General features: G+C 43.6%; 1 protein-coding gene across 28 annotated transcripts in view; it reads right to left on the bottom strand.

The window, feature by feature from the left end:
* neb (nebulin) overlaps positions 1 to 24851 on the bottom strand; it is a 286658-nt gene that overhangs the window by 116359 nt on the left and 145448 nt on the right. For all 28 annotated transcript variants that reach the window (XM_078227934.1, XM_078227935.1, XM_078227937.1 and 25 more), the window contains exons 75-91: positions 23844 to 24155; positions 20812 to 21015; positions 20608 to 20712; positions 19665 to 19769; positions 15419 to 15730; positions 13327 to 13431; positions 11512 to 11610; positions 11313 to 11414; positions 9644 to 9751; positions 8345 to 8656; positions 7445 to 7549; positions 7227 to 7331; positions 5904 to 6008; positions 5605 to 5712; positions 5391 to 5504; positions 2292 to 2489; positions 1063 to 1167 (exon numbers count right to left, since the gene is read on the bottom strand). In XM_078227934.1, coding sequence (XP_078084060.1) covers positions 1063 to 1167; positions 2292 to 2489; positions 5391 to 5504; positions 5605 to 5712; positions 5904 to 6008; positions 7227 to 7331; positions 7445 to 7549; positions 8345 to 8656; positions 9644 to 9751; positions 11313 to 11414; positions 11512 to 11610; positions 13327 to 13431; positions 15419 to 15730; positions 19665 to 19769; positions 20608 to 20712; positions 20812 to 21015; positions 23844 to 24155 — 2604 coding nt within the window. The remainder of the gene's footprint in view (positions 1 to 1062; positions 1168 to 2291; positions 2490 to 5390; positions 5505 to 5604; positions 5713 to 5903; positions 6009 to 7226; positions 7332 to 7444; positions 7550 to 8344; positions 8657 to 9643; positions 9752 to 11312; positions 11415 to 11511; positions 11611 to 13326; positions 13432 to 15418; positions 15731 to 19664; positions 19770 to 20607; positions 20713 to 20811; positions 21016 to 23843; positions 24156 to 24851) is intronic.

Genomic DNA, 24851 nt, shown 5'->3' with positions numbered 1-24851 from the left:
GCCTCCTTCTGCACTGTAGGGTTTCTATGATTTCTATGATTAATCCAGAACCTCAGCTAATGTTCTGGAGACCTGGGTTCGAATCCCACCATGATAGATGGTGGAATTTGAATTTAATAAAAAAATATCTGGAATTAAGAATCTACTGATGACCATGAAACCATTGTCGATTGTCGGAAAAACCCATCTGGCTCACTAATGTTATTGAATCATAGAATCCTTGCAGTGCAGAAGGAGGCCATTCAGCCCATCGAGTCTGCACCGACAACAATCCCATCCAGGCCCTATCCTCGTAACCCCATATATTTACCCCTCTAATCCCTCTAACCTACGCATCCCAGGACACTAAGGGGCAATTTAGCACGGCCAATCGACCTAACCCGCACATCTTTGGACTGTGGGAGGAAACCGGAGCACCCAGAGAAAATCCACGCAGACATGGGGAGGACGTGCAAACTCCACACAGACAGTGATCCAAGCCAGGAATCGAACTCAGGTCCCTGGAAGTGTGAGGCAGCAGTGCTAACCACTGTGCCACCGTGCCATCCTTTAGGGAAGGAAATCTGCTGTCCTTAGCTGGTCTGGCCTACATGTGACTCCAGAGCCACAGCAATGTGGTTGACTCTTAAATGCCCTCGGGGATGGGCAATTAATGCTGGCCCTGCCAGGGACACCCTTGTCCCACAAATGAATAAAAAAAGTGTGGTTGACTCTGAAATGCCTGAGCAAGCCATCAGTTCAAGGGCAATTAGGAATGGGCAATAAGTGCCGGCCCAGCCAGTGATGCCCACATCCTGTGACTGAATAGAAAAAAAAAAGAGGCTTCTTTTGAACCTGAATTCAAAAATCTAATTCAAAAAGATAAAATGCCAATTAAGAATGACATTCTACTTGAAGTTCTTTAATAACAGACAAACTAACCTGGCACGCATGTATATAGTTTTCTTGTTGTAATTTGGCTGAACTGAATTTGATTTATGCTGCCACAGATCTAACCCATATTCTGGCATTCACATTATCAAATGCGAAAGAATTGTTGCTAAGAAGCTAAATATGCCTTACTTCGCTCTGTATATCGTAGGACTGTTTGGCTCGTAGTATTTCTGGAGTGTCCCAGGCATAACAGCCCAAGCCCTTCAGCCAGTTCAGGTCATCCTTGTACACATACTGTAACATGGAAAAATAAAGTCAGTAATAGTCAAAGTCTCCTTCTATCAGCTCTTTTCAATTGTCCTGATACCAGTCATTAATAGAGCCTAGAGCATGGCCAGATACGAGTTATCCTGAAAAGGGAATTTTCAAGGATGTTGAACTCCTCTGAAATATCTGTGAACACAAATGCCACGTTCAAACTGTAGCAAGCATTCTAATAGTTACTCAGAGATAAAGGTGAATGGTAGCAACGTAATGATATCATGAGCTTCTGAATTTTGTGTATGAATCCGGAAGTTTGAGCGGAGACCTGATAGAAGTCTACAAAATATTTATAGGGAACAACAGGGTGAATAAGGATAAACTGTTTCCACTAGTTGAAGGCTGTAGAACCAGGAGCCATAATCTAAAAATTAGGGCCAAGCCATTCAGGAGAGATGTTGGAAAATACTTCTACATGCAGGGAGTGGTAGAGGTTTGGAATTTCTTTCCTCAAATGGTGGTGGATGAGGTTCAATTGTTGGGTTTTAAGTCTGAGATAGACAAATTTTTATTGAGCAGGATATGGGACCTAGGGCAGGTACATGGAGTTAGGTCACAGATCAGCTATAATCTTACTGAATGGCGGAGTGGGCTCGAGGGGCTGAATGGCCTACTCCTGTTTCTATTAACAAAGATAGCTTTAATCTATTTCATTTTAACTGGACGTCCCAACATTGAACGGTGCCAATAAGCAAAGCAGCAGGGGCAAGACTCCCAAACGGCAAAAAAAACCCCAGCTGGTTTGAGGGTTCCATGGAAAAACATAGTTCTCTCTCACAAGGGCCGTCTGAATTCCACCACGGGGAATATCTGTAATATTGTTCATCGTGCTGTATAATCCATACTGCTCAACACCAAATATCAAGGTACAGTGATTAATCTCCCCTTTTATGATAGAATATAGCTTTGCTTGGCTTTCAATGTTCATTCACATCACTTATCGGGATTTCTGTTGGCCCAAAGTGGATATTTACAATGCTAGTGACAGCCAGAGACTCCAGCACAGATCCTCCACTGGTAAACAGTGAGCTAAGTCTCTCCTTAAGCGCCCTACCATTTACGGATAAGACCAGTGCGCATACTAAATTCATACGTACGTCACTTAAGATCTCTTGAGCTTTCTTGGCATGAATTACATCATGCTCATCAGGCAGGCAGGTCCAGTGATGAAGGTAGCTGCGATATTCAATGTCGCTGAGGATATGCTGGCATTTCTTCGCCACAACATTGCTAATCATGTCACTGGGGATGTGAACTGCGCACTTGGTATTTTCGTAACCCCTCCTGTAATCCATCTAAGAAATGAAACAATAGTAACGTAAAATATGGGCACAGAATGTAATGTTAAATAATCACTAACATCCTTCCTCTAATACAGTCATGGTTGAGCATTCTTCAGTGCTTTGAATGCTTAAGTGATCATTATGTGGAGATGCTGGCGTTGGACTGGGGTAAACACAGTAAGATGTCTAACAACACCAGGTTAAAGTCCAGCAGGTTTACTTGGTAGCAAAAGCCACTAGCTTTCGGAACAGGCTGTCCTTCGTCAGGTGGGTGGGAGTTCTGATCTCAAACAGGGCATAAAGACACAAACTCAATTTACATGAATAATGATTGGAATGTGAGTCTTTACAGCTAATCAAGTCTTAAAGGTACAGACAATGTGAGTGGAGGGAGCATTAAGCACAGGTTAAAGAGATGTATATTGTCTCCAGACAGGACAGCTAGTGAGATTTTGCACATCCAGGCAGGGGATCATTGACAGGGGAGTGTTGAGCAAGTTATTTGATCAGAGTGAATATTAAAACAAAGCTCAGTTCTATTTTCTACCAATATCTACTTACATATACTACCAGCAGAGACTGTTGGACAACAGTCAGAAACAAGGAGGGGCGATTCTCCCATCACGACCCGCACATTTTCTGGCGGGTCGGGTTGGGAGATGCGCATGCTGGCCATTTTGCGGGATTCGCGCATGCGTCCCCGATGCATGTGTGTCTCCCAGAGCCAGAGAACGGTTGCAGTTGGGACTGCGCTGGAAACCGGTGGGAAGACAGGTAAGTGATTTAAATATTGTTTTTAATGTATTTTAAATCTGCGATCGAGCTGGCCAGCAAATGGGGAGAATGACAGATCGGGGCCACTGCGCATGCGCAGAGTTCTGGAGCTGTCAGCCTCTGGCGTGAATAGGCCCCCCCCACCCCCGGGTTTTTAATGATATTCACAATTGTGACCTCTGCATTGCACAGAGTGGGGAGATTCGAGTGTGAAGTTGCACTGAAAAAACAGTTGTGATCTAGGCCAGTTTTCTCGCCAATTCAGCACTTTTGGGAGAATCGCCCCCAAAATTCTTGGCTATATTTCTCCCTCCTAACCAGAACGATTGATACAAACTATCTGTAATGACTTCAATCAGGCCATTGAGGTTGGCCTATTGGAGTATGAACGCCCTGATTAAGGATCCAATTGATGGGCCAATTAGGGAGTCATTGCCTTGTACTTAACCGGCAGTGTCAGTGTCTCTGACACCCCCGGAGGTAGACTGCTAGCACTCTGTGTACTGCTGTTAGAGTTGTAAACAAAGGGATTTTGGTGAAGGGACTTATGCCTCCGCAGACTTATTCCACTATATCACCCTTACTCAAGATGAGTTGTATTTCTCCAACTGTATCCCGGATGCACCGAGACAAACCATCTGGTTGAGCTTGGAAATTAGAATCATAGAATCTCTACAGTGCAGAAGGAGGCCATTCAGCCCATCGGGCCTGCACTGACAACAATCCCACCCAGGCCCTATCCCCGTAACCCCACATATTTACCCTGCTAGTCCCCCTTGACACTAACGGGTAATTTAACATCTAACTGGTGAATCTTTGGACTGTGGGAGGAAACCAGAGCACCCAGAGGAAACCCACGCAGCCATGGGAGGGAATGCGCGAACTCCACATAGACAGTCACCCAAGGCTGGAATTGATTCCGGGTTCTTGGCGCTGTGAGGAAGCAGTACTAACCCCTGTGCCACCCAACTCAACATGGACTGGTGCATTCCTGGTTTGTATGTGCCAGTTAAGTAAACTTGCCGAGTCATTGACTGCTATTTTGCACTATTCTCAATATCATCTTGTAAAATATTATCAATCCTGGAGTGACCCTATCCAGCTGAAAATTGGAATCGACTTAGAGATATCATAGTCTCAATGAAAGGACTGTGCTACCGACATTAATACATTGTGCATTCCATTGCTCATTAAATGTGGCTGAGATTTATAAAGGGAGCTACATTTTAAGCTCCAAAAAGAGCTAGCCGTCATATTGAGATTTTTTTTAAAATCCATAGCACTTGAAAAAGGAGACTTCCTAATATGCATAAAGTGTTATTTTGACCGTGCAGTCTTTCTAACCATCCTACAATATAATCTGCTCACTTAGCTTAATAGTGTGCAAGGATCTTGATTGCACGCATTCAGCCGATGATGGTGTGAAGCCATCCTGGAGAATGTGTGCGGTGAAGTTATGGCTGTTATCCATATCTGCACCATGTGATATGTTGCTCCAGTTAACATTCAGAACATACATGCACAACACGTGACCAAGAGGGAAGGATTAGGAGCTTACAGATGGACAACCTGAAGTTGGTCGGCAGTTATACGAGGATGGGGATACAGAATGAAAACTTCCTATCTGCGTTTAAAATAATCTTTCATAGAATGTGACCAGCATTTATTGCCCAACTTTAATTGACCTTGAACTGAATGGTACATTGCTGTGGGTCTGGAGTCACTGACCCATACATAGTCACATATAGGCCAGACCAGGTAAGGATGGCAGATTTCTTTCCCTAATAGTGAACCAGATTCCAAAGATGAACGGGTTAGGTAGATTGGCCGTGCTAAATTGCCCCTTAGTGTCAGGGGGATTAGCTAGGGTAAATGCATGAGGTTATGGGGATAAGGCCTGGGTGGGATTGTGCAGACTCGACGGGCCAAAGTGCCTCCTTTGCACTGTATGATTCTATGATTCTATAAAAGCGTTGAAGTACATACATGGAAAACCCCATCCCTAATTTTTATAATAACCTTGCAAAGAAGGTTAGAATTTGTGATTTGTAACAGTGAAATACTGGGCGAAAGAACATTACCAAATGATAATATGTCTTTGATCGTTACACAGCGTGACAATGTCAAAGTGGCACGTACCATGTTCCTCATTTTATCCATTGCCATTGCTTGGATTATTGCAGGGAAGTCCTTGATATCACCTCCTGCCAGGTAATGTCCCTTGAGTTTTTCATACAGTTTCTTGTACTTCAGCTGGGAATCAAATTGATGTTTAAATTAGTAACCATGCCCGCTAAATGGATGCCACAGTCAGAAAAAAATGCCAAGGAAGATAGAATTGATCTCTACTTACATTACTGCTTACGTTCTCAGCATGCTTAGCAACGACCAGAGGCAGGTAGTCCGGAGGCAAACTGTATCTCAAAGCTTTACTGCTCTCCCAGTCATCCTTATAAAATTTCTGTCGGGTACAAAGTCACAAACAATATAGTTAGATAACAACCACATCGATCCATATGGCTTCCTCCAATAAGTTAAATGTTTAGTCCTTGATAACGCTATTTTCATGGCGCAAAAGGAATTTTTAACAAACAGCAAGAAGATTTGCAATAATTGAGCTTTATTTTCAGAATGAAACTTGTGAAAGCTCACCTCACTGACATGCTTTGCCATTTCCCTTGAGTGAGCCAGCTGGGGCGTGTCGGCAGAACCAATGTACTTGCCCTTGTCAAGGTTAAATGTCTCTTTGTACTTCAACTGATTTAAAAAAAAAAATCGGCAACCTTATTAAAATCAAGGCATTAAAACAACAGCTCCAGCAACAAACTCGTGAGAACCAGGCAAGACAGAGAGTAAAATCACCAGTGTAGAAAATGTAAGCCAAAGCTCCGAATGTAAAGTTGACTCAATGAAGTACCGGCAACAGCACTCATCCATTCACTTCACAAACTCACTAAGTAATTAATCAACATTAGACTATTCTCAAACTGCTCAGGACCTCAAATCAGCTTGAGAGAGTACATTAAACATTTTACAAGTCAAAATTGACTGATAGAGTATCATAGGAACATACTATTATAAATATCTAATTCATAGTTCATAGTAATATTTTAGAGGTCTTTTGTAGTTCTGGGAAAATTAGGGATTAGCTGTAAAAAAAAAATTGAATAAATGCAACATGACGACAATTACACTTGAAAGGCTGAGGCCATGTTGACTTAAAGGGTCAAGAAAGATAAGATCATGCAACAGCAGGTGGTCCTACATAGCTAGAGAACTGGAGGCATGTTGTCTACATTGCTTGCAACTGGCTCCTCAAGTCTTTATCAAAATACATGACACTATGGGTGAAATTTTCCCATTATCTGTTAGTGTCAGGTTCTGACTGAAAACCAACGTCTATCTCTCCGGACGTACTGCCAAGTTTTCAGATCAGATTTTCTGACAAAAAGCATGTGGGCCATGACTCTGGCAATGTGCGGCCTGATAAAGCCGGCAAGGTCGGCTCCACAGAGATCGGGGCACCAGATTCAAAGGGTGCCCCGATTAGCAGAGAGTTAAAATTCTAACAGCCGCCCAACCCCACCCCCCGCATGAAATCAATGGGGGAATCTCCAGCCCCCAATCCCCCATGGCACAATCATCGGGGGCTCTCACTGCAGCAGTACTGCCAGGACTCCGGACTCTCAATGACAGGTGCCCCCCTCACTGTCCATTATCCATCACTGTCGTATCCCCACCCCACCCCCTCCAAAGGCCTTGGCCTTCTCCCTCTCACCAACCCCCCCATCTCAAACCACACAATGGGAATGCCCCCCCACCCCAGTGGGACCTGTGTCGCCATTTATGCTGATGGCTAACGCGGGCGCAAAATCGCCCCATTGACATTCCTTTTCCTGCCATGTTGGCCACTCTTCTGAGCTGCAGTTCAAAAATGCATTCGGTATTTGTTAGAAAATGTGAATAAATACTCACATCACTCAAGTTGGTTGTGTTTATTTTGGCCTGCACCACCTCTGGAGGGTCAGTGATTGGGGTAAAATTTGCAAAGTTGGAGACTGCATTTTCTTTATACGCTCTCTGAAAATGATCAAAAAGGCAGAAGATACCAAACATGTAATGCCAATGAAATGATTGAAAAACGATTCAGAAAAGAATGAACCACCAAAACGTACAGGATAAACTATACTTACCTCATTTAATATCGCCTGTGCATTTTTCACCTTTTTGTGGTCAACTGAATCCAGGGGAATCCAACCACAACCACGCACCCATTCGAGATCTGACTTATATAAGTACTGAAAAGAAAAGAATGATATATGAGAACAATGGTAAAGTTAAAAATGGCAAAAATGAAGTGAGACACTTTCTGGTTTTGAACCCTTCCCAACTCCTCTATTCAACAGGTTCTTAGATTAGCCATTGGACTAACTAATGGTACATCGATTGATGGTGACAGAGAAACATTGAAAATAGAAGCAGGAGGAGGCCATTCAGCCTATCAAGCCTGCTCCGCCATTCAATATGATCATGGCTGATCCTTTATTTCAACACCATTCTCCCATCCTCTTCCCAAACCCCCGACACCTTTAGTGTCCAATTATTTCTTTCTTAAATATATTCAGTGACTTTTCCGCCACAGTCTTCTGTTGTAGAGAGTTCCGCAGGTTTGCCACCCTCTGGTAGAAAAGGTTCCTCCTCATCTCAGTCCTAAATGGCCTTTCCCCTATCATGAAACTGTGACCCCCTGTTCTACAATCCCCAGCCAAGGAAACCATCCCTGCATCCAGTCTGTCCAGCCCTGTCAGAATGCTTCAATGAGATCCCCTCTCATTCTTCAGAATTCCAGTGGATAAAGGCCCAGTCTTCCCAATCTCTCTTCACACAACAATTCTGCCATGCTAGGTATCAGGTATGTAGGGGTATCAGATAGAGTCACCTTATATTACCCCCAAACAACATTCTGACAGGACAAGGATAACAGAGGTTGCATAGATGCCCAGAGTGAATGGGCAAGGTCCCTGAGGAATGCTAATGTCCAGTATGAATCATTAAAATTGGCAGGGTAAAAGACTGAAAGGACTAATACTCACATCGCTCTGCAAATCATAGGCCTTCCTTGCCTGAATCACATCATTCTGGTCTGGCAGACAGGTCCACTCATGTAGGTAATGTCTGTAGTCAATGTCGCTGACCAGGGTCTGGCATTTCTTGGCCAACAGGATGTCCAGCATGTCGACTGGCATGTTGAACTTGGTCTTAGTTTTCTGAAATTCCTTCTTGTACTCCCTGTCACTCTGCATCTTGCCGACGTGCATACACCAAACCATTTTGGGGTCGTCGTTGATATCACGGCAACCAATGTGATGGCCACGCTGCTTGACATACTCAGCTTTATATTTCAGCTAGCAAAACAAAAGAAGACAATGGGGTTTAACCAAATAGTTGCAGGGCAATCGGATGAGGAAAAGAACAAGTGAAGTAATGGAAGCCAATCTGCAATAATGGAATAATCGGTAATCATGAATAATTTATAAAGCAGGCTTCATAGGTTTACTTTATTTAATACTTTTTAATACATAAACTGTCACAGCTTGGGGAGTACAATAACAGAAAGAGCCAATTCCATTGGACATGGCTCTCAATGATCTGAACAAGATTGTAACCTTATTCAGAAACCATCATTCCATGGTACAGGTTGACTCTCACTATTACATCTTTTCAACAGAAATCATACAACTGAAGAAAGCCACCAACTCCTCTATTTTCTCAGAAGGCTAAGGAAATTTGGCATGTCTGCTACAACTCTCACCAATTTTTACAGATGCACCTTAGAAAGCATCCTTTCCAGTTGTATCACAGCTTGGTATGGCTCCTGCTCTGTCCGAGACCGCAAGGAACTACAAAGGATCGTGATCGAAGCTCAGCCCATCACGCAAACCAGTCTCCCATCCATTGACTCTGTCTACACTTCCTGTTGCCTTGGAAAAGCAGCCCGCATAATCAAGGACCCCACGCACCGCGTACATACTCTCTTCCACCTACTTCCGTCAAGGAAAAGATACAAAAATCTGAGATCATGTACCAACCGACTCAAGAACTGCTTCTTCCCTGCTGCCATCAGCCTTTTGAATGGACCTATCATATATTCAGCTGGTTTTTCTCTTCACCCTATCTGTAATTGCAACACTATATTCTGCACCCTCTCCTTTCCTTCTCCCCTATGTACTCTATGAACGGTATACTTTGTCTGCATAGCACGCAAAAAACAATACTTTTTACTGCATCCCAATACATGTGACAATAGTGAATCAAATCAAGCCAAACTTGTCACTGAGGTACTGGTGCAGTTAGGTAATTAATTAGTGGTTACTGTTCTGAACAAGACCCACCTCACTTTGTTTGTCTTGTGATGCCTTGGCATGACAGATCGATACTGCATCGGCTGGCATATTGTAACCAGTGGCTTTTATCTTCTCCCAACCATCCTTGTACAATTTCTAAATGGAGGGAACACAGTGTATGTTATTTGACAGAAGATAACACAAACAAGTCCTGATTAATGCATAACTAATATGCCAAAGGTTGAATACGTGGGTCAGGATTATCCTTAGAATTTGTGTTCTTGATTAATAAGGGGATCAGGGATTATGGGGAAAAGGCAGGAGAATGGGGATGAGAAAAATATCAGCCATGATTGAATGGCGGAGCGGACTCGATGGGCCGAGTGGCCTAATTCTGCTCCTATGTCTTATGGTGTTCTACAGAAGGGGAATGAATTAGGACAGCTTTTTTATCAGCACGTTGGAGTCAACAAAAAGGCCTCAAGCACTGGGACCAAATGAAAATGAAGTGTTCAGATTACCTGGTATAAAGTATTAAACAGCAGAAAACATACCTACAACCTTTCTGAATTGGTTTACCTCGGGGTCTTTGATCCTGCAGCCAATGCTGTGAGGTATGTGATTTCTAATTTTGTTAAAAGGAAAGGAATAAAAACCCATTTTGCATCAATGTTGCAGGATGGCCAGTGTCATTTGTTTTTGTTCATGATGCACAAAGACTGGTGGATGCAACAGGATTTGGTCAATTTCTATTGAGCAGGTGACACACATACTGATGAATAACCTTTGACCTATGGGGCTTGAGAAGCTTTTAGAAATTATTTCAGGCGCATTGTGTGGGAAAACCAAAACTAGGCGTGATGAAGAGATAGTCATGAACAAATGCAACAAGGAAATCAGGAGAGGTTTCCTTTTTACCAGAGAATGTCAAGAATGTGGGACTTACTTCCATATGGAGCAGACAAAGTGATTAATATTGATGCACTTAAGAGTAAACTAACTAACTAAAGTAAGGAGACACTGAGGACATGCTGATAGGACCAGATGAAGTTGGTTTGGAGGAGGCTCATGAGGAGTATAAATACTGGTAGAGGTCCGTTAAGCCAAATGGCCTGTTTTGGTGTAAATTCTTAGAGACTATGAATGGCTGCTTTGATTAATTTCCAGTAACAAAATTGCATTCATGGAAAGTGATATTTACAAAGTAAAATGGGCAGCCCTCTCATTTTACCTCTCTTGTCACTTAGATGAAAGTTCAGACTCCAACACGTGAACTTCAATATCCTTATCCATTGCTGTTATGCCTCTCACTCTCTCTCCCCCCTTCTAAATGTATTACACATGCCACACACATGTTGTTGTTAGAAACCTTGTCTACATGTTTTACAGCTAAATGCGTGGTGGTTACATCTTAAAGTAACATTTAGCTCTAGGTTTCCTCAGCTGATAGTCAATATTTTTGATCGTTGGTTCATGCAACAAATGGACCTTGTATCAAAATTGAAATTTTTTGAAGGTATCTCTAACTTTAAAAATTCTGACAGGGTTCTGTTTGACTATGATGTTAATCTTAAGTGAAACCCGGATTTACTGATGTTAGTAATGTGGATGGCTTTAAAAAGTCTGTAAACCAGGCAAGTGTCCCAATCAGTCTGATAGATGAACACAATGGGTTGGGGTCCAAAATAAGATTTTGACATTTCCATTTGGTACTAACTTCATTCCGGTTTCGATCTGCGTCACGTGCTGCAACCATCGTTGGCGTGTCAACCAGCATGAAATTTGTCTTACAGGCATGCCATGCTTCACGGTACTTGATCTAAACATTGGAAGGAAGTATGGATGAGAAAACAGCAGCAAAAAGTGGACAATAGTAGAAAGGTAATATAATCAGAGGTAGTAGAACATGTGCTCACATCATTCAGAATGTCCCCACTCTGTTTAGCTGCAACGTAATCAATTCGGTCAGCCACTGGTGTAAACGGGAGGCTATCCACTTTTGTGCGGTAATTTCTCTGTTGAAGACAATGGAAATTATTAACTGAAAGACAAGGGGTGATTTTTTTTCCTCAGTTGGTACAAAATTAGTGCAAACACAATGGACTGAACCATTTGTATACTCATAGCACCATTTATCCAATGATGGTGAACAGATTCAAATATACTCCCAAGTTCAAGGGCTCTTCCATCAAACAGTTTGTGTCAATTAGCTATGTGGATAATGAACTTGCCATACCTATTTACACCACATTTTTCAATTGTTCTCTTTCTTCATTTAGGACTTGGCCCATTACTAGGTCTCTCTCAATGGTATTATGCAGGTATGTGAGCATGACCTATGGTGAATTCCCCCACCACTCCTTTGTGCTTCCCTGTGGTAAATGCTTAGCATTTGTTTGATTAATTCCTACACGCAGTAACCCTGAGAAAAGAAGCTCGCCTTGTTGGCACCTGCAGGTGTGTGTACCTACATCAGGGCATGTTGCATTACATTGAGTGTAAATTCACACTCATCCTTCCTGCACCATCTATCTGGTCATCACAAAGGTTTTTGACTCCCTCCAACCAGATTCCTGCCCCTGCCACAGTAATGAAACAGTTTTATCTGGGTACAGTTTTGGTCTCCTTACTTCAGGAAAGATGCACTGGCACTGGAGGGGGTACAGAGGAGATTCATTAGGTTGATTCCGGAGTTGAGAGGGTTGGCTTATGAGGAGAGACTGAGTAGACTGGGACTATACTCATTGGAATTTAGAAGAATGAGGGGGGATCTTGTAGAAACATATAAAATGATGAAAGGAATGGGTAAGATAGAAGCAGGGAAGTTGTTTCCACTGGCTGATGAAACTAGAACTAGGGGCATGGTCTCAAAATAAGGGGGAGCAGATATAGGACTGAGTTGAGGAGGAACTTCTTCACCCAAAGGGTTGTGAATCTATGGAAATCCCTGCTCAGTGAAGCAGTTGAGGCTACCTCACTGAATGTTTTTAAGGCAAGGATAGATAAATTTTTGAACAGTAAAGGAATTAAGGGTTATAGTGAATGGGCGGGTGAGTGAAGCTGAGTCCACAAAAAGATCAGCCATGATCTTATTGAATGTCGGGGCAGGCTCGAGGGGCCAGATGGCCTACTCCTGCTCCTAGTTCATATGTCTTACCAAAGTCACACATTGCATCCAATGTGACCATGACTTTAGGTAAACGGCCCATCCTCATCCTTCTAGACCTTTCTGCATCCTTTAACATAGTTGACTGCACCATTCTCTACCGTGGTCATTCGGCAGAGTGCTCTAGCCTGGTTCCATGCCTATCTATCTAACTGTAGCCATTGCATCACTTTCAGTGGTTTCTCTTCCTGTTTCTAATATCCCTGGTGTCCATGAAGTGTCCATCATTGCACTCCCAAAAGGGGGTATAAGTTTCACATTTGTTGTTTGGGTAGCGTAAAGAACCTACCATTGAGCTCAATCAGAATGATATTTCTGTGGGATCTATAATGGTCAGGAACCTCTGCCAGTCTACCATCCAAGAGGTGGGGCTGAAGGTTATGTCTGTATATTTTGGACAATTATGAAGATATCCATGGCAGATTTTTGTAAAATGTACATGGATGTGTCAATTTGAATCATGGGCATGTGATTATTTTACCAAAGTGATCACTGCTACACTGCCATTTTTTGTGCATTATCTACTATTGCTGATCATGTGGTGGAAAAGATCTCTCATACTTACATCACTTATAATATCCTGGGCATGCTTCACTTTCTTGACGTCTATGGAATCCGTTGGAATCCATCCAATTCCACGCAACCACTCCAAATCCGACTTGTAATTAATCTGCATCAAACAACAGGAAAATTATTCATTCTTATCTTTTCCAGTTCTGGATTACTCAGTTAAGGTTATGTGTTAGTAGAGATTTATTAACATCATTTCAGTGGGGTAGTCTCATGTCTCAGTGGGAAACGTCCCTATCTCTGGGCCAGATGTTCCAATTCAAGTACTGCTCTGGGACTTGATAGCCACGGAAGGTGCATTCATAACACAGCCAAACTGGTTCATTATCAGCCTGTAAATCCTTTCAATATGTTGGATGGCAATAAGAATGTGAGAGCTTCCTGGTGAGCCATGCTGCAGAAGGCAATGGCAAACCAGTGCAGTACTTTGCCAAGCTTAATCATAGACCAATCCTCACAGCGCCAGGGCCAAGGACCCAAGTTCAATTCCAGCCTCAAGTGACTGTGTGAAGTTTGCACATTCTCCCCGTGTCTGCATGGGTTTCCTCCGGGTGCTCCGGTCTCCTCCCACAGTCCAAAGATGTGTAGGTTCGGTGGATTGGCCATACTAAATTGCCCCTTAGTGTCAGGGGGTTACAGGGATAGGGCCTGGGTGGGATTGATGTTGGTGCAGGCTCAATGGGCTGAATGGCCTCCTTCTGCACTGTAGGGATTCTATGATGATTCTATGATTCTCACACAACGCGGGCTTCTGACCCCCATTGGAGCTTGATAGCAATGTTCAGGAAGTCCACAGGGAAAATCCTGCCCCAATTGTACACCAGTGCCTTACGACCTTATAATCCAGGCACAGAACTGACATTCCACTGATTGACACTGAGATACTGGCTGGGCACAATTCATACAGTTCCTCATATATAGATCCCAAGTCAGATTGGGGATACAATTTTAGAATTCACCAGTAATTGTATGATCATCATTCCATATAGACACTAAAGAAAGACTGTTGCTACATTGAAATATTTTTCAGCATGGAAATTAAAGCGGTGTTCCAAATAATCTCTCAAGGTTTATTAAAATTAGATAATACTATTCAGTACCAAGTGATACAATTCAGTACAAGGCAACACGGTGGCACAGTGGTTAGCACTGCTGCCTCTCAGCACCAGGGACCAGGTTCAATTCCCGGCTTGGGTCACTATCTGCGCAGAGTTTACACATTAGCTTTTATTAACAGGGGGTTGGAGTTTAAGAGCCGTGGGGTTATGCTGCAACTGTACAGGACCTTGGTGAGACCACATTTGGAATATTGTGTGCAGTTCTGGTCACCTCACTATAAGAAGGATGTGGAAGCGCTGGAAAGAGTGCAGAGGAGATTTACCAGGATGCTGCCTGGTTTGGAGGGTAGGTCTTATGAGGAAAGGTTGAGGGAGCTAGGGCTGTTCTCTCTGGAGCGGAGGAGGCTGAGGGGAGACTTAATAGAGGTTTATAAAATGATGACGGGGATAGATAGAGTGAACGTTCAAAGACTATTTCCTCGGGTGGATGGAGCTATTACAAGGGGGCATAACTATAGGGTTCATGGTGGGAGATACAGGAAGGATATCAGAGGTAGGTTCTTTACACAGAGAGTGGTTGGGGTGTGGAATGGACTGCCTGCAGTGATAGTGGAGTCAGACACTTTAGGAACATTTAAGCGGTTATTGGATAGGCACATGGAGCACACCAGGATGATAGGGAGTGGGATAGCTTGATCTTGGTTTCAGATAAAGCTCGGCACAACATCGTGGGCCGAAGGGCCTGTTCTGTGCTGTACTGTTCTATTCCCCCCGTGTCTGCATGGGTTTCCTCCGGTTGTTCTGGTTTCCTCCTACAGTCTGAAAGACATGCTGGTTAGGTGCATTGGCCATGCTAAATTCTCCCTCAGTGTATCCGAACAGGTGCCGGAGTGTGGCGACTGGTGGATTTTCACAGTAACTTCATTGCAGTGTTAGTGTAAGCCTACTTGTGACAATAAAAGAAATTGAAACAAAAGAGGTAATTCAAGATAAAATTTCATGGCAAAGAACCAACCTATTTTTACTTACATCGCTCTGCAGATCATAGGCCTTCCTTGCCTGGATTACATCAGTCTGGTCTGGCAGACAGGTCCACTCATGTAGATAATGTCTGTAGTCAATGTCGCTGACCAGGGTCTGGCATTTCTTGGCCAACAGGATGTCCAGCATGTCGGCTGGCACGTTGAACTTGGTCTTTGATTTCTCAAAGTCTTTCTTGTACTCCCTGTCGCTCTGAATCTTGCCGACGTGCATACACCAAACCATTTTGGGGTCATCATTGATGTCACGGCAACCAACATGGTGGCCGAGTTGCTTGCGATAGATTTCTTTGTATAGATACTGGGGAGAAAGGCACAGACATATCAATTCTCAATTGGCATTTAACTACAGTGGAAATGTTATTGCGGCCTGGAGTTTAGCCTGGAGGTGAATCCTGTACGGCACAAAAGTGAAATCAGGTAATCCAGAAAAAGCCAGGCCATCGGTTGGGAAAGCAGCTTCACAAAGCCACAGCCGAGCAGGAGAGGTAAGTGTGCTGGGTGAGGTGGAGTGGGGAGAGTGAGAGGTTGTTTGAGCATTAGAGAACCTGATCATGGGGTTGGGGGGGGGGGGGGGCGTGGAGGAGGAGGGAGTGAGGCTAGGGTCCTGTTTGTGGTGTGAGGATTAGTCCAAAGGATCATTGAGGTAGATGATGTCTGTACTAACAAGGGAGTCAAAATGGCAGGTAGGAAAGTGGAATTGAGGCCCAATTGCCAGTGGGAGAATCCTGATCACTGGGGGAAGGGAGACTTAATTGCAGAGGCGGCCTTATTGTGGTGGGTGGGCGAGTGGGAAAATTCTGATGGAGGAGGCAGAGTAGAGAAGCTGTGGTTAGGGGCTGCAAAAGATGGTTAGGAGTGTTAGGAATGGGTTAACAGATCCTCCAATTAAGTCCTAATTTGATATTTGATATCAATTATTCAATAGAAGTCACTGATATATAAAGGGGCCACAGGTGGCACTATTTGTTGACGGAGGATTGTGTGTGGAGTTCACTCAAAGAAATAAAAGATATTTTGTGAAGAAGCAGAACTCATGTCTCCTTTCCTCTATAGCAACTGAGAGGCTCAATCAAGGAGGTCTGTTGGTAGCCATCTGACGAAGGAGCAGCGCTCTGAATGCTAATGGTATTTGCTACCAAATAAACCTGTTGGACTTTAACCTGGTGTTGTTAAAACTCTTACGGTAGTCAATAGGAGCAGAAGAATGTGGGGAGAAGTGTACAAGATAGTTTCTTGGGTCTGGAGGAAGCACTCTTACTTGCCCACAAGGTGCTTATGAATGTGCAAATTAGGAATAGGAGTCTATTACATCATTTGATATGATTATGGCTAATCCAACTGTGGCCTCAACTCCACTTTCCTGCTTACCCACTATACCCTTTGACTCCCTCGTTAGTCAAATATTTATCCAGTTCAGCCTTAAAAATATTCAGTGACCCTCCACCTCCACCATTCTCTCAGGAAGAGAACTCCACAGACTCACGACTCAGGGAAATAATTTCTTCTCATCTCCATTTTAAGTAGGAAACCCTTTACTTTTAAACTGTGTCCTCTTGTGTAGCCTCGCCAAAATGTGGAAACATATTCTTCTGTGAATTCTTTTTGCCCTCTATTCATTATTGGGAGTCACGGTGGTACAGTGGTTAGAACTGCTGCCTCACAGTGCCAAGGACCCAGGTTCGATTCCTGGCTTGGGTCACTTTCTGTGTGGAGTCTGCACGTTCTCCCAGCGTCTGCGTGGGTTTCCTCCGAGTGCTCCGGTTTCCTCCCACCATCCGAAAGACGTGCTGGTCAGGTGCATTGGCCATGCTAAATTCTCCCTCAGTGTATCCGAACAGGCGCCGGAGTGTAGCGACTAGGGGATTTTCACAGTGACTTCATCGCAGTGTTAATATAAGCCAACTTGTGACACTAATAAATAAACCTTTAAACCTTACTGCCCATTCCTAATTGCCCTTGAACTGAGTAGCTTGCTAGGCCATATCAGAGGGTATTTAAGAGTCAATCCCATTGCTGTGGATCTGGAGTCACATGTAGGTTGGATCAGGCAAGGACGGCAGACTTCCTTCCTTAAAGGGTATTATGTAACCAGATGGGTTGTTACAACAATCTCATGGTCATCCTTAGACTTTTAATTCCAGAATTTTCTTGAATTCAAATTTCACCATCTACCATGGTGGGATTTGTACCACAGTCCCCAGAGCATTACCCTGGGTCCCTGGATTACTAGTCCAGTGACAATGCCACTTCTCACCTCCTTTCAGCTGCGGGATTTTGCAATGCCTGGGAAACCTGGTCAAACTCCGTCAAAACAAATTAAAAATTAGAATGACTGTCAAAATGCAGCCTCACTATTGTATTGAAATTATAAACCCTCTTCCTGCAATCTTCAACAGCACCTTCCAAACCTGTGACCAGAACAAAGAAAATTACAGCACAGGAACAGGCCCTTCGGCCCTCCAAGCCTGCACCAACCATGCTGCCCGACTTAACTAAAACCCCCTCCCCTCCCGGGGACCCTATCCCTCTATTCCCATCCTATTCATGTACTTGTGAAGACGCCCCTTAAAAGTCACTACCGTGTCCGCTTCCAGTACCTCCCCCGGCAACGAGTTCCAGGCACCCACCACTCTCTGTGTAAAAAATCTGCCTCGTACATCTCCTTTAAACCTTGCCCCTCGCACCTTAAATGTGTGCCCCCTAGTAATTGACTCTTCCACCCTGGGAAAAAGCTTCTGACTATCCACTCTGTCCATGCCTCTCATAATCCTGTAGACTTCTATCAGATCTCCCCTCAACCTCCGTCGCTCCAGTGAGAACAAACCAAGTTTCCCCAACCTTTCCTCATAGCTAAGGCCCTCCATACCAGGCAACATCCTGGTAAATCTTTTCTGTACCCTCTCCAAAGCCTCCACATCCTTCTGGTAGTATGGCAACCAGAATTGAACACTATATTCTAAGTGCGGCCTAACTAAGATTCTAATAAAGCTACAACATGACTTGCCAATTTTTAAACTCAATATCCCGGCCGATGAAGGCAAGAATGCCGTATGCCTTCTTGACTCACTTCTCCACCTGCATTGCCACTTTCAGTGACCTGTGTACCTGTACACCCAGATCCCTTTGCCTATCAATACTCTTAAGTTATATCAATATCAATACTTTTAAGGCCCTTTGGCCCATCGAGTCTGCACCGACAATAACTACCACCTAGAAGGGCAAAGGAAGCACATGCTTGTGAACCTCACCACCTTCAAGTTCCCCTCGAAGCTACACACCATCCTGATTTGGAACTGTATTGCCAGTCCTTAATTCTCGCAGGGTCAAAATCCTGGAATGTCCTCCATAACCGCACTCTGGGTGTGCCTACTACTCTTGTTTAAATTGCATAGTCATACGAAGCAGTCTAAAATTTCAGATGGATACAATTGTCTACTCCTGCACTCGGTGCTATTTTATTCAGTGATCTTTGCGAAGTTTCTCAGATTTGTCGATACAGTCAACCAGTCTTGAATAGGGGAACAGGAGAGCAAGATGCAGAAAGTAGTATGATATTAAACATGAAGATAAAGGCTAATAGTGAACTCCATTTATATATCATACATTACAAGTACAGTAGTTCGCAACAGCCCTCTATTTCAGCAAATAGTCATAGAGGCATAGAAGCATACAGTACAGAAAAGGCCCTTTGGCCCATCGAGTCTGCACCGACAATAATTACCATTAAAAGCACGTTAATCCCATTTTCCTGCACCTGTCCCATGTTATGATTTAATAATTCTCAATTATAATATTAGAGTATTGAGGCTTCAGAATAAGCTGCAACTTATTTACCAGTCTAAAGGTAATGTATGTCAGTCAGATAGATTCAATTTACCATAACAGTTTAAGGTTGTCAACACTATGGTCAAACATCATAATAACGAACTCCCGCTAAACTTCTGCTTGAGTACAAAGTTCATTTTAGTCAAGCCTGATGGATAGGATAACATAACTAATTCCCATCAAGTCGCAATGATTAACTTTGTCTATAGAATTTGAATCCTTAAAACAATATGTATTTCTGAGAAAATAACAATGTAAATGTCGAAATTCAGTTGTTGATTTTTTTTGACCTTCAACTCTTTACAGATTTTTTCAGAATGCTGCAGTTTTCTGCACAGTTCACATCGATGCAATAGGAATTTATTTAGACAAAAACGTCAGTGTTTGGTCAAAATTTTTATACTTACATCGCTTGCGATGTTTCTGGAAGCTTTAGCACTTCGGATACTGATAGCGTCAGCACGATAGTCAATGGACTTCTTTGCATCTTCCCAGCCCTCCTTATAAAGTTTCTGTAATGAAAGAGCAGTAACATTTCTTTTACCACCAAAGTACTGCTGTATGATTTTAAGTGTCACCCGAATAGGCAACGGGTGTGATTCTTCAACCATTCATGCCAGCAGGATTCTCTGGTCCTGCTGCAGTGAACAGTGATTTGGCTGAGCGTCAAATTCTTAGTCCTCACTGACAGTGGCGGCAGGGCATTATCAGCTGGAGAATTCCAGCCATAATGTCTAATATATTGAGATACAAATTCACAAGGGTGTTTCTAACAGCCAATGCCCGATGCAGCAGACTTTTGGGGTCAAATAGGGTGATTGAGGATGACTGTCAGTTGGTTTGACTCAGTTGGCTGGACAGCTAGTTCGTGATGCAGAGCGATGCCAACAGCGTGGGTTCAATTCTCGTACTGGCTGAGGTTATTTCTGAAGGCCTCACCTTCTCAACCCTGCCCCTCGCCTAGGGGATGGTTAAATCACTACCAGTCAACTCTCCCCCTCAAAGGGGAGAGCAGCCAGTGGACATCTGGGAGTGGGGACTTTACCTTTAACAAGCACTCAGTCTATTCATATGAAATTCATATTGAAATTTTAACCCATTCGTAATAAACAAGCTCATACTTGTGTTAAAATAGTAACAGTATATCATGCTATTGTTTGAATTGGACAGCTATATTCACACTGTTTTGTCACAATATTTTTGAGTCTGTGTCCTTAACACAATTTAACCAAAGGCAAATTCCTCCTTTAAGATTTAAAAAATGACACATGCACTGATTAAATGCATTGTACTTAAAATGCTTTATACCTATTGGCCAATTCAGCAGTAAATCATGTTGTGTTTACTCACCTGACTAACGTTAGCCGCATTGGATTTAGCTAACAAGATCTCTGGAGTATCAGGAAGGACGTGAATCTGGACTTTGTCTTTCTCCCAAGCTTCTTTGTATTTTCTCTGTGATATTTCAAGCAAAGATAAAGGTCACACACAATTGATGTAAAAACGAGTGAAGATGAATACACAAGCCCCATGAAGAGATCTTGAGTGCCTTACGTCATTCAGTAGGTCGGAGTTGATTTTAGCCTGGACCAGGACGGGCAGGTCGACAATGCTGGTGAACTTGAGCTTATCTGGTGGCTGACGGTAGTGACGCTCACTGAGGATCTCCTGGGCTTTCTGCACTTTCTTAACATCCAGAGAACCATTGGGCATCCAGCCACAGCCACGGATCCATTCCATATCAGACTTGTACAGCAACTGGGGGGAAATGTCAGAGGAGCATTGATCACAGTCTTAAATAAATTCTGTGCTACATTAGTGGGAATATATGCGCAATTAGAGCACTCAGTTGAATTTTTTCAGTAAAGTGCATGAGTGTCCATCCATGTAATGTAACCTCCTCCAATCTTATGCCGTCTGTATTCTTCTAACTCTGCCTTCTTGTGCATCCCTGATTTTAATCCCTCCAGCACTGGCAACCATGCCTTCATCTGCCAAGGTCATGAACTCTACAGTTCCCTCCCTAAACCACTCCACCTCTCTGGTCTGTTGTCCTTTAGGATACACATTAAAAACCCATCCCTTATTTGAGCAGGTTTTTGGTAACCTGTTATATGGTGCTCAATGTCAAATTTTGTTTGGTAAGGCATGTGACATGATACATTTTTGCAGAAAAGGAGAGACAATATAAAATTAAAGCGGTAATTCTGAAAGGAGTGCAGGAACAGAGACTTTGGGTTTTATATGGGCAAATCATTGCTGGCTAGCAGGGCAGGCTGAGAAAATAGTTAATAAGGCACAAGAGATCCTATAAATAGAGGCATACACAAAAGCAAGGAAGTTAGAGATGAACATTTATAAAACATTAGTTTGTGGGTAGATTAGAGAAAGTGGGGTTGTTGGAGAGAAGGTGGAGAGAAGCTTGAGAGTTGATAGAGGGTATTGAAAATAATGAGGGGACAGAGTTGACAGGAAAAACTGTCCCTGGTGGCAGAATATCCAACAACCAAAGGTCACTGATATAAGGTGAACAGCAAAACAACCAAAGGTGACATGAGGAAAAGCCTTTCTTGCAGTGAGGGATTAGGTTGTGAATTCCGCTGCCTGAGGGCTTGCTGGAGACAGATTCAAACATAGCTTTGAAAGAGAACTGGGGATAAGCACCTGAAGAAGAAAAAAAACAACTGCAGGATTGTGGGGAAAGGGCAGGGGATTGGGACTGGCTATATTGCTCTTACAGAGAGCCGGCACAGACACAGCAGGCCGAATGGCCTTCTGCGATTCTATGATAAGGTTCCTGTGAAATACCTTGAGATATGTTAAAGATCCTGTATAAATACAAGTTGTTGTTAATTGATGCTGTTGCTGGTGGATCACTCCAGCCCTGTGCATAATTTTAGTCCACTATAGCCACCTCCCAAGCCTCCATCAATGTTACCTATTGATGCCCTAGCCTCAAGAAACTCAATAGCTCTGAAATTACGAATGCAGGAAATTGTTTTGATGGTTTATCTGAGATAGCCCTCCAATAGAATTCAGATAATTTATCTTTCGCAGGTTGATATCTTCACTAAGACATCACCAAGAGGGAAATTCATTAAGCATCTCTGTGCTAATATGCCTTGGTATAATTTTCTTCCTTCAGAAAGATAGAGGGGGGCGATTCTCCCAGCCCGTTGTGCTGCTCTAGCAGTGCAGTGGGCTAGGAGACATAAGTGGAGACAGTGTAGCGGATTTCCCGCTGTGTGTCATGGCCTCTGTATGTCTCCGGCTGCCGGATTCCCGGCGTCGTCAGCTCCGCACCGGAAATCAGCAAGGAGCTGATTAAAATATTAAGATCAGCATTTAAATCTTATATCTTATTAGCAGGCCCGGGACTGAAGTCTCCAGGCTCGCTAGCCTCTCCCCCCCACACCTCTCCTCCCCCTCCCCACCCCTCTGGCCAGGAATGTTTCACTCCAGCAGGGTTTATAACAGCTCGCCACTAACGGGGAGCTGGCGGCCCAAACCCGCTGGAGTGAAGGGAGGCCATGGAGGCCTCCCCAGGAGGTCGGGACTAAAGGGTGGGGGCGCCCCCCCCGGGCATTGCCCAAGGGGCAAAGTGGCAATGCCCAGAGGCACCTTGGCACTGTCCAGCAGACATCAGGCAATGCCAAGGGGCTGGGGCCGGAGCCTATTGGGGGGGGGGGGGCACTGGGAGCGATCAGTGGTGGTTGGGGGTCTCCGCTGCCACTCTGCACTCAGAATCAGTGACAGAGGGAGGGTGGACAGCGATCAGGGCGATGTTCGGCCTGCTGGGCGGGGGGGGGTCGGGGCAATGGGTTTTGCTATACTATTTGTCACACTATTTGTAACTCCCACAGTTGCGTGGACCTGCAGAGTTTCACTGGCTGTCTTGTCTGGAGACAATACACATCTTTTTAGCCTGTCTTGATGCTCTCTCCACTCACATTGTTTCGTTTCTTAAAGACTTGATTAGTTGTAAGTATTCGCATTCCAACCATTATTCATGTAAATTGAGTCTGTGTCTTTATAAGCTCTGTTTGTGAACAGAATTCCCACTCACCTGAAGAAGGGGCTTAGAGCTCCGAAAGCTTGTGTGGCTTTTGCTACCAAATAAACCTGTTGGACTTTAACCTGGTGTTGTTAAACTTCTTATTTTGCTATACTGGCCAGCAATCGAGCTGGCCAGCAATCGGGAGGCTGGTAGTGAGGAATATTGCGCACGCACCGATCCCGGCGCTGACAGATTGGTGTATGCACAGTGGCCCCCTCAGCGCTATGCTGCCAGCTTCTCCAGTGGGAATAGGCCGTCCCCTCAGCTTTATGGTGATTCACTCTAGGGCACTCTGCACAGAGTGTGGGAGATTCATTTTGAAAGTTCCACTGAAAAAAGCAGTGGGATTTACCCAAGTTTTTACATGAATTTAGCACTTTGAATTTTTTTTGGGAGAATTCCACCCAAATTATTTAATGCTGCTAATATCTCAATGAGAGGCTTGAATGTACTGTTCTAAGATGTGAATTTTAATAAGTATTAACTGCGTAAATATTTTTTACTTAAGTGGAAATATATGAATACTCACATCGCTCTGCAGATCATAGGCCTTCCTTGCCTGAATCACATCAGTCTGGTCTGGCAGACAGGTCCACTCATGTAGATAATGTCTGTAGTCAATGTCGCTGACCAGGGTCTGGCATTTCTTGGCCAACAGGATGTCCAGCATGTCGGCTGGCACGTTGAACTTGGTCTTTGATTTCTCAAAGTCCTTCTTGTACTCCCTGTCGCTCTGAATCTTGGCTACATGCATGGACCAAACCATCTTGGGGTCGTCCTGAATGTCGCGGCATCCAACATGGTGGCCAAGCTGTTTGCGGTAGGCTTCTTTGTATTTGTACTGGTTACAAGAGGAAAGAATAACGGTTATGCACATTACAATCGTTAATCCATAGATATTAAAATTAGGCACTGGTGACGCTACACATTTAACATTATTTTCGTTGACACTAGGTGTTAAGAATAACATCAACACGTAGAATCAGATGTTTCTATGTTTAACCAACTTTGTAACTCTTTAATTCTTAAATGGGACTTACTTCTACTGATGTACAATTAGTTTATTGGTTAATCGATTCATTTTAATCATATATATTCATAAATACTTGGATATGCAATATTAAGCAAGAATATGCCATTCAGGCTAATGACATGAACATGCTAAATAATACAATAATTCCAGGCCAGGAGAAAATGCACAGTTAAATGTGAATATCCGAGCTGTGCTCCTACTTTCCCTGAAGCATTCTTTGGTGAGCCAAACTTTTTGGCCAGAAGTAACACCAGGACAAGGACTTGAACCCTGGACCCTCAGTATTGCAAGTCTAATGTGCTACTGACTTTGGACTCATGGTGAACAATCACTAAAACAACTATATGATGACATCAACAAGTTCCATCCCACCATCAGACTCACCATGGACTACTCTCCGGAATTGGTTGCATTCTTGGACACACGTAAATATCCAGACATACTATTGCCTATGCAATGGCACCCCTCAGTTCAGCAGCCGGCCTCAAGGTGTGCTGAGACTCC

This window comes from Mustelus asterias, chromosome 14, assembly GCF_964213995.1.
Source record: "Mustelus asterias chromosome 14, sMusAst1.hap1.1, whole genome shotgun sequence".
In the NCBI taxonomy this organism is placed as follows: domain Eukaryota; kingdom Metazoa; phylum Chordata; class Chondrichthyes; order Carcharhiniformes; family Triakidae; genus Mustelus; species Mustelus asterias.
Note: the sequence above shows the minus strand (reverse complement) of the source record. Positions and strands in the feature narration are given on the sequence as shown.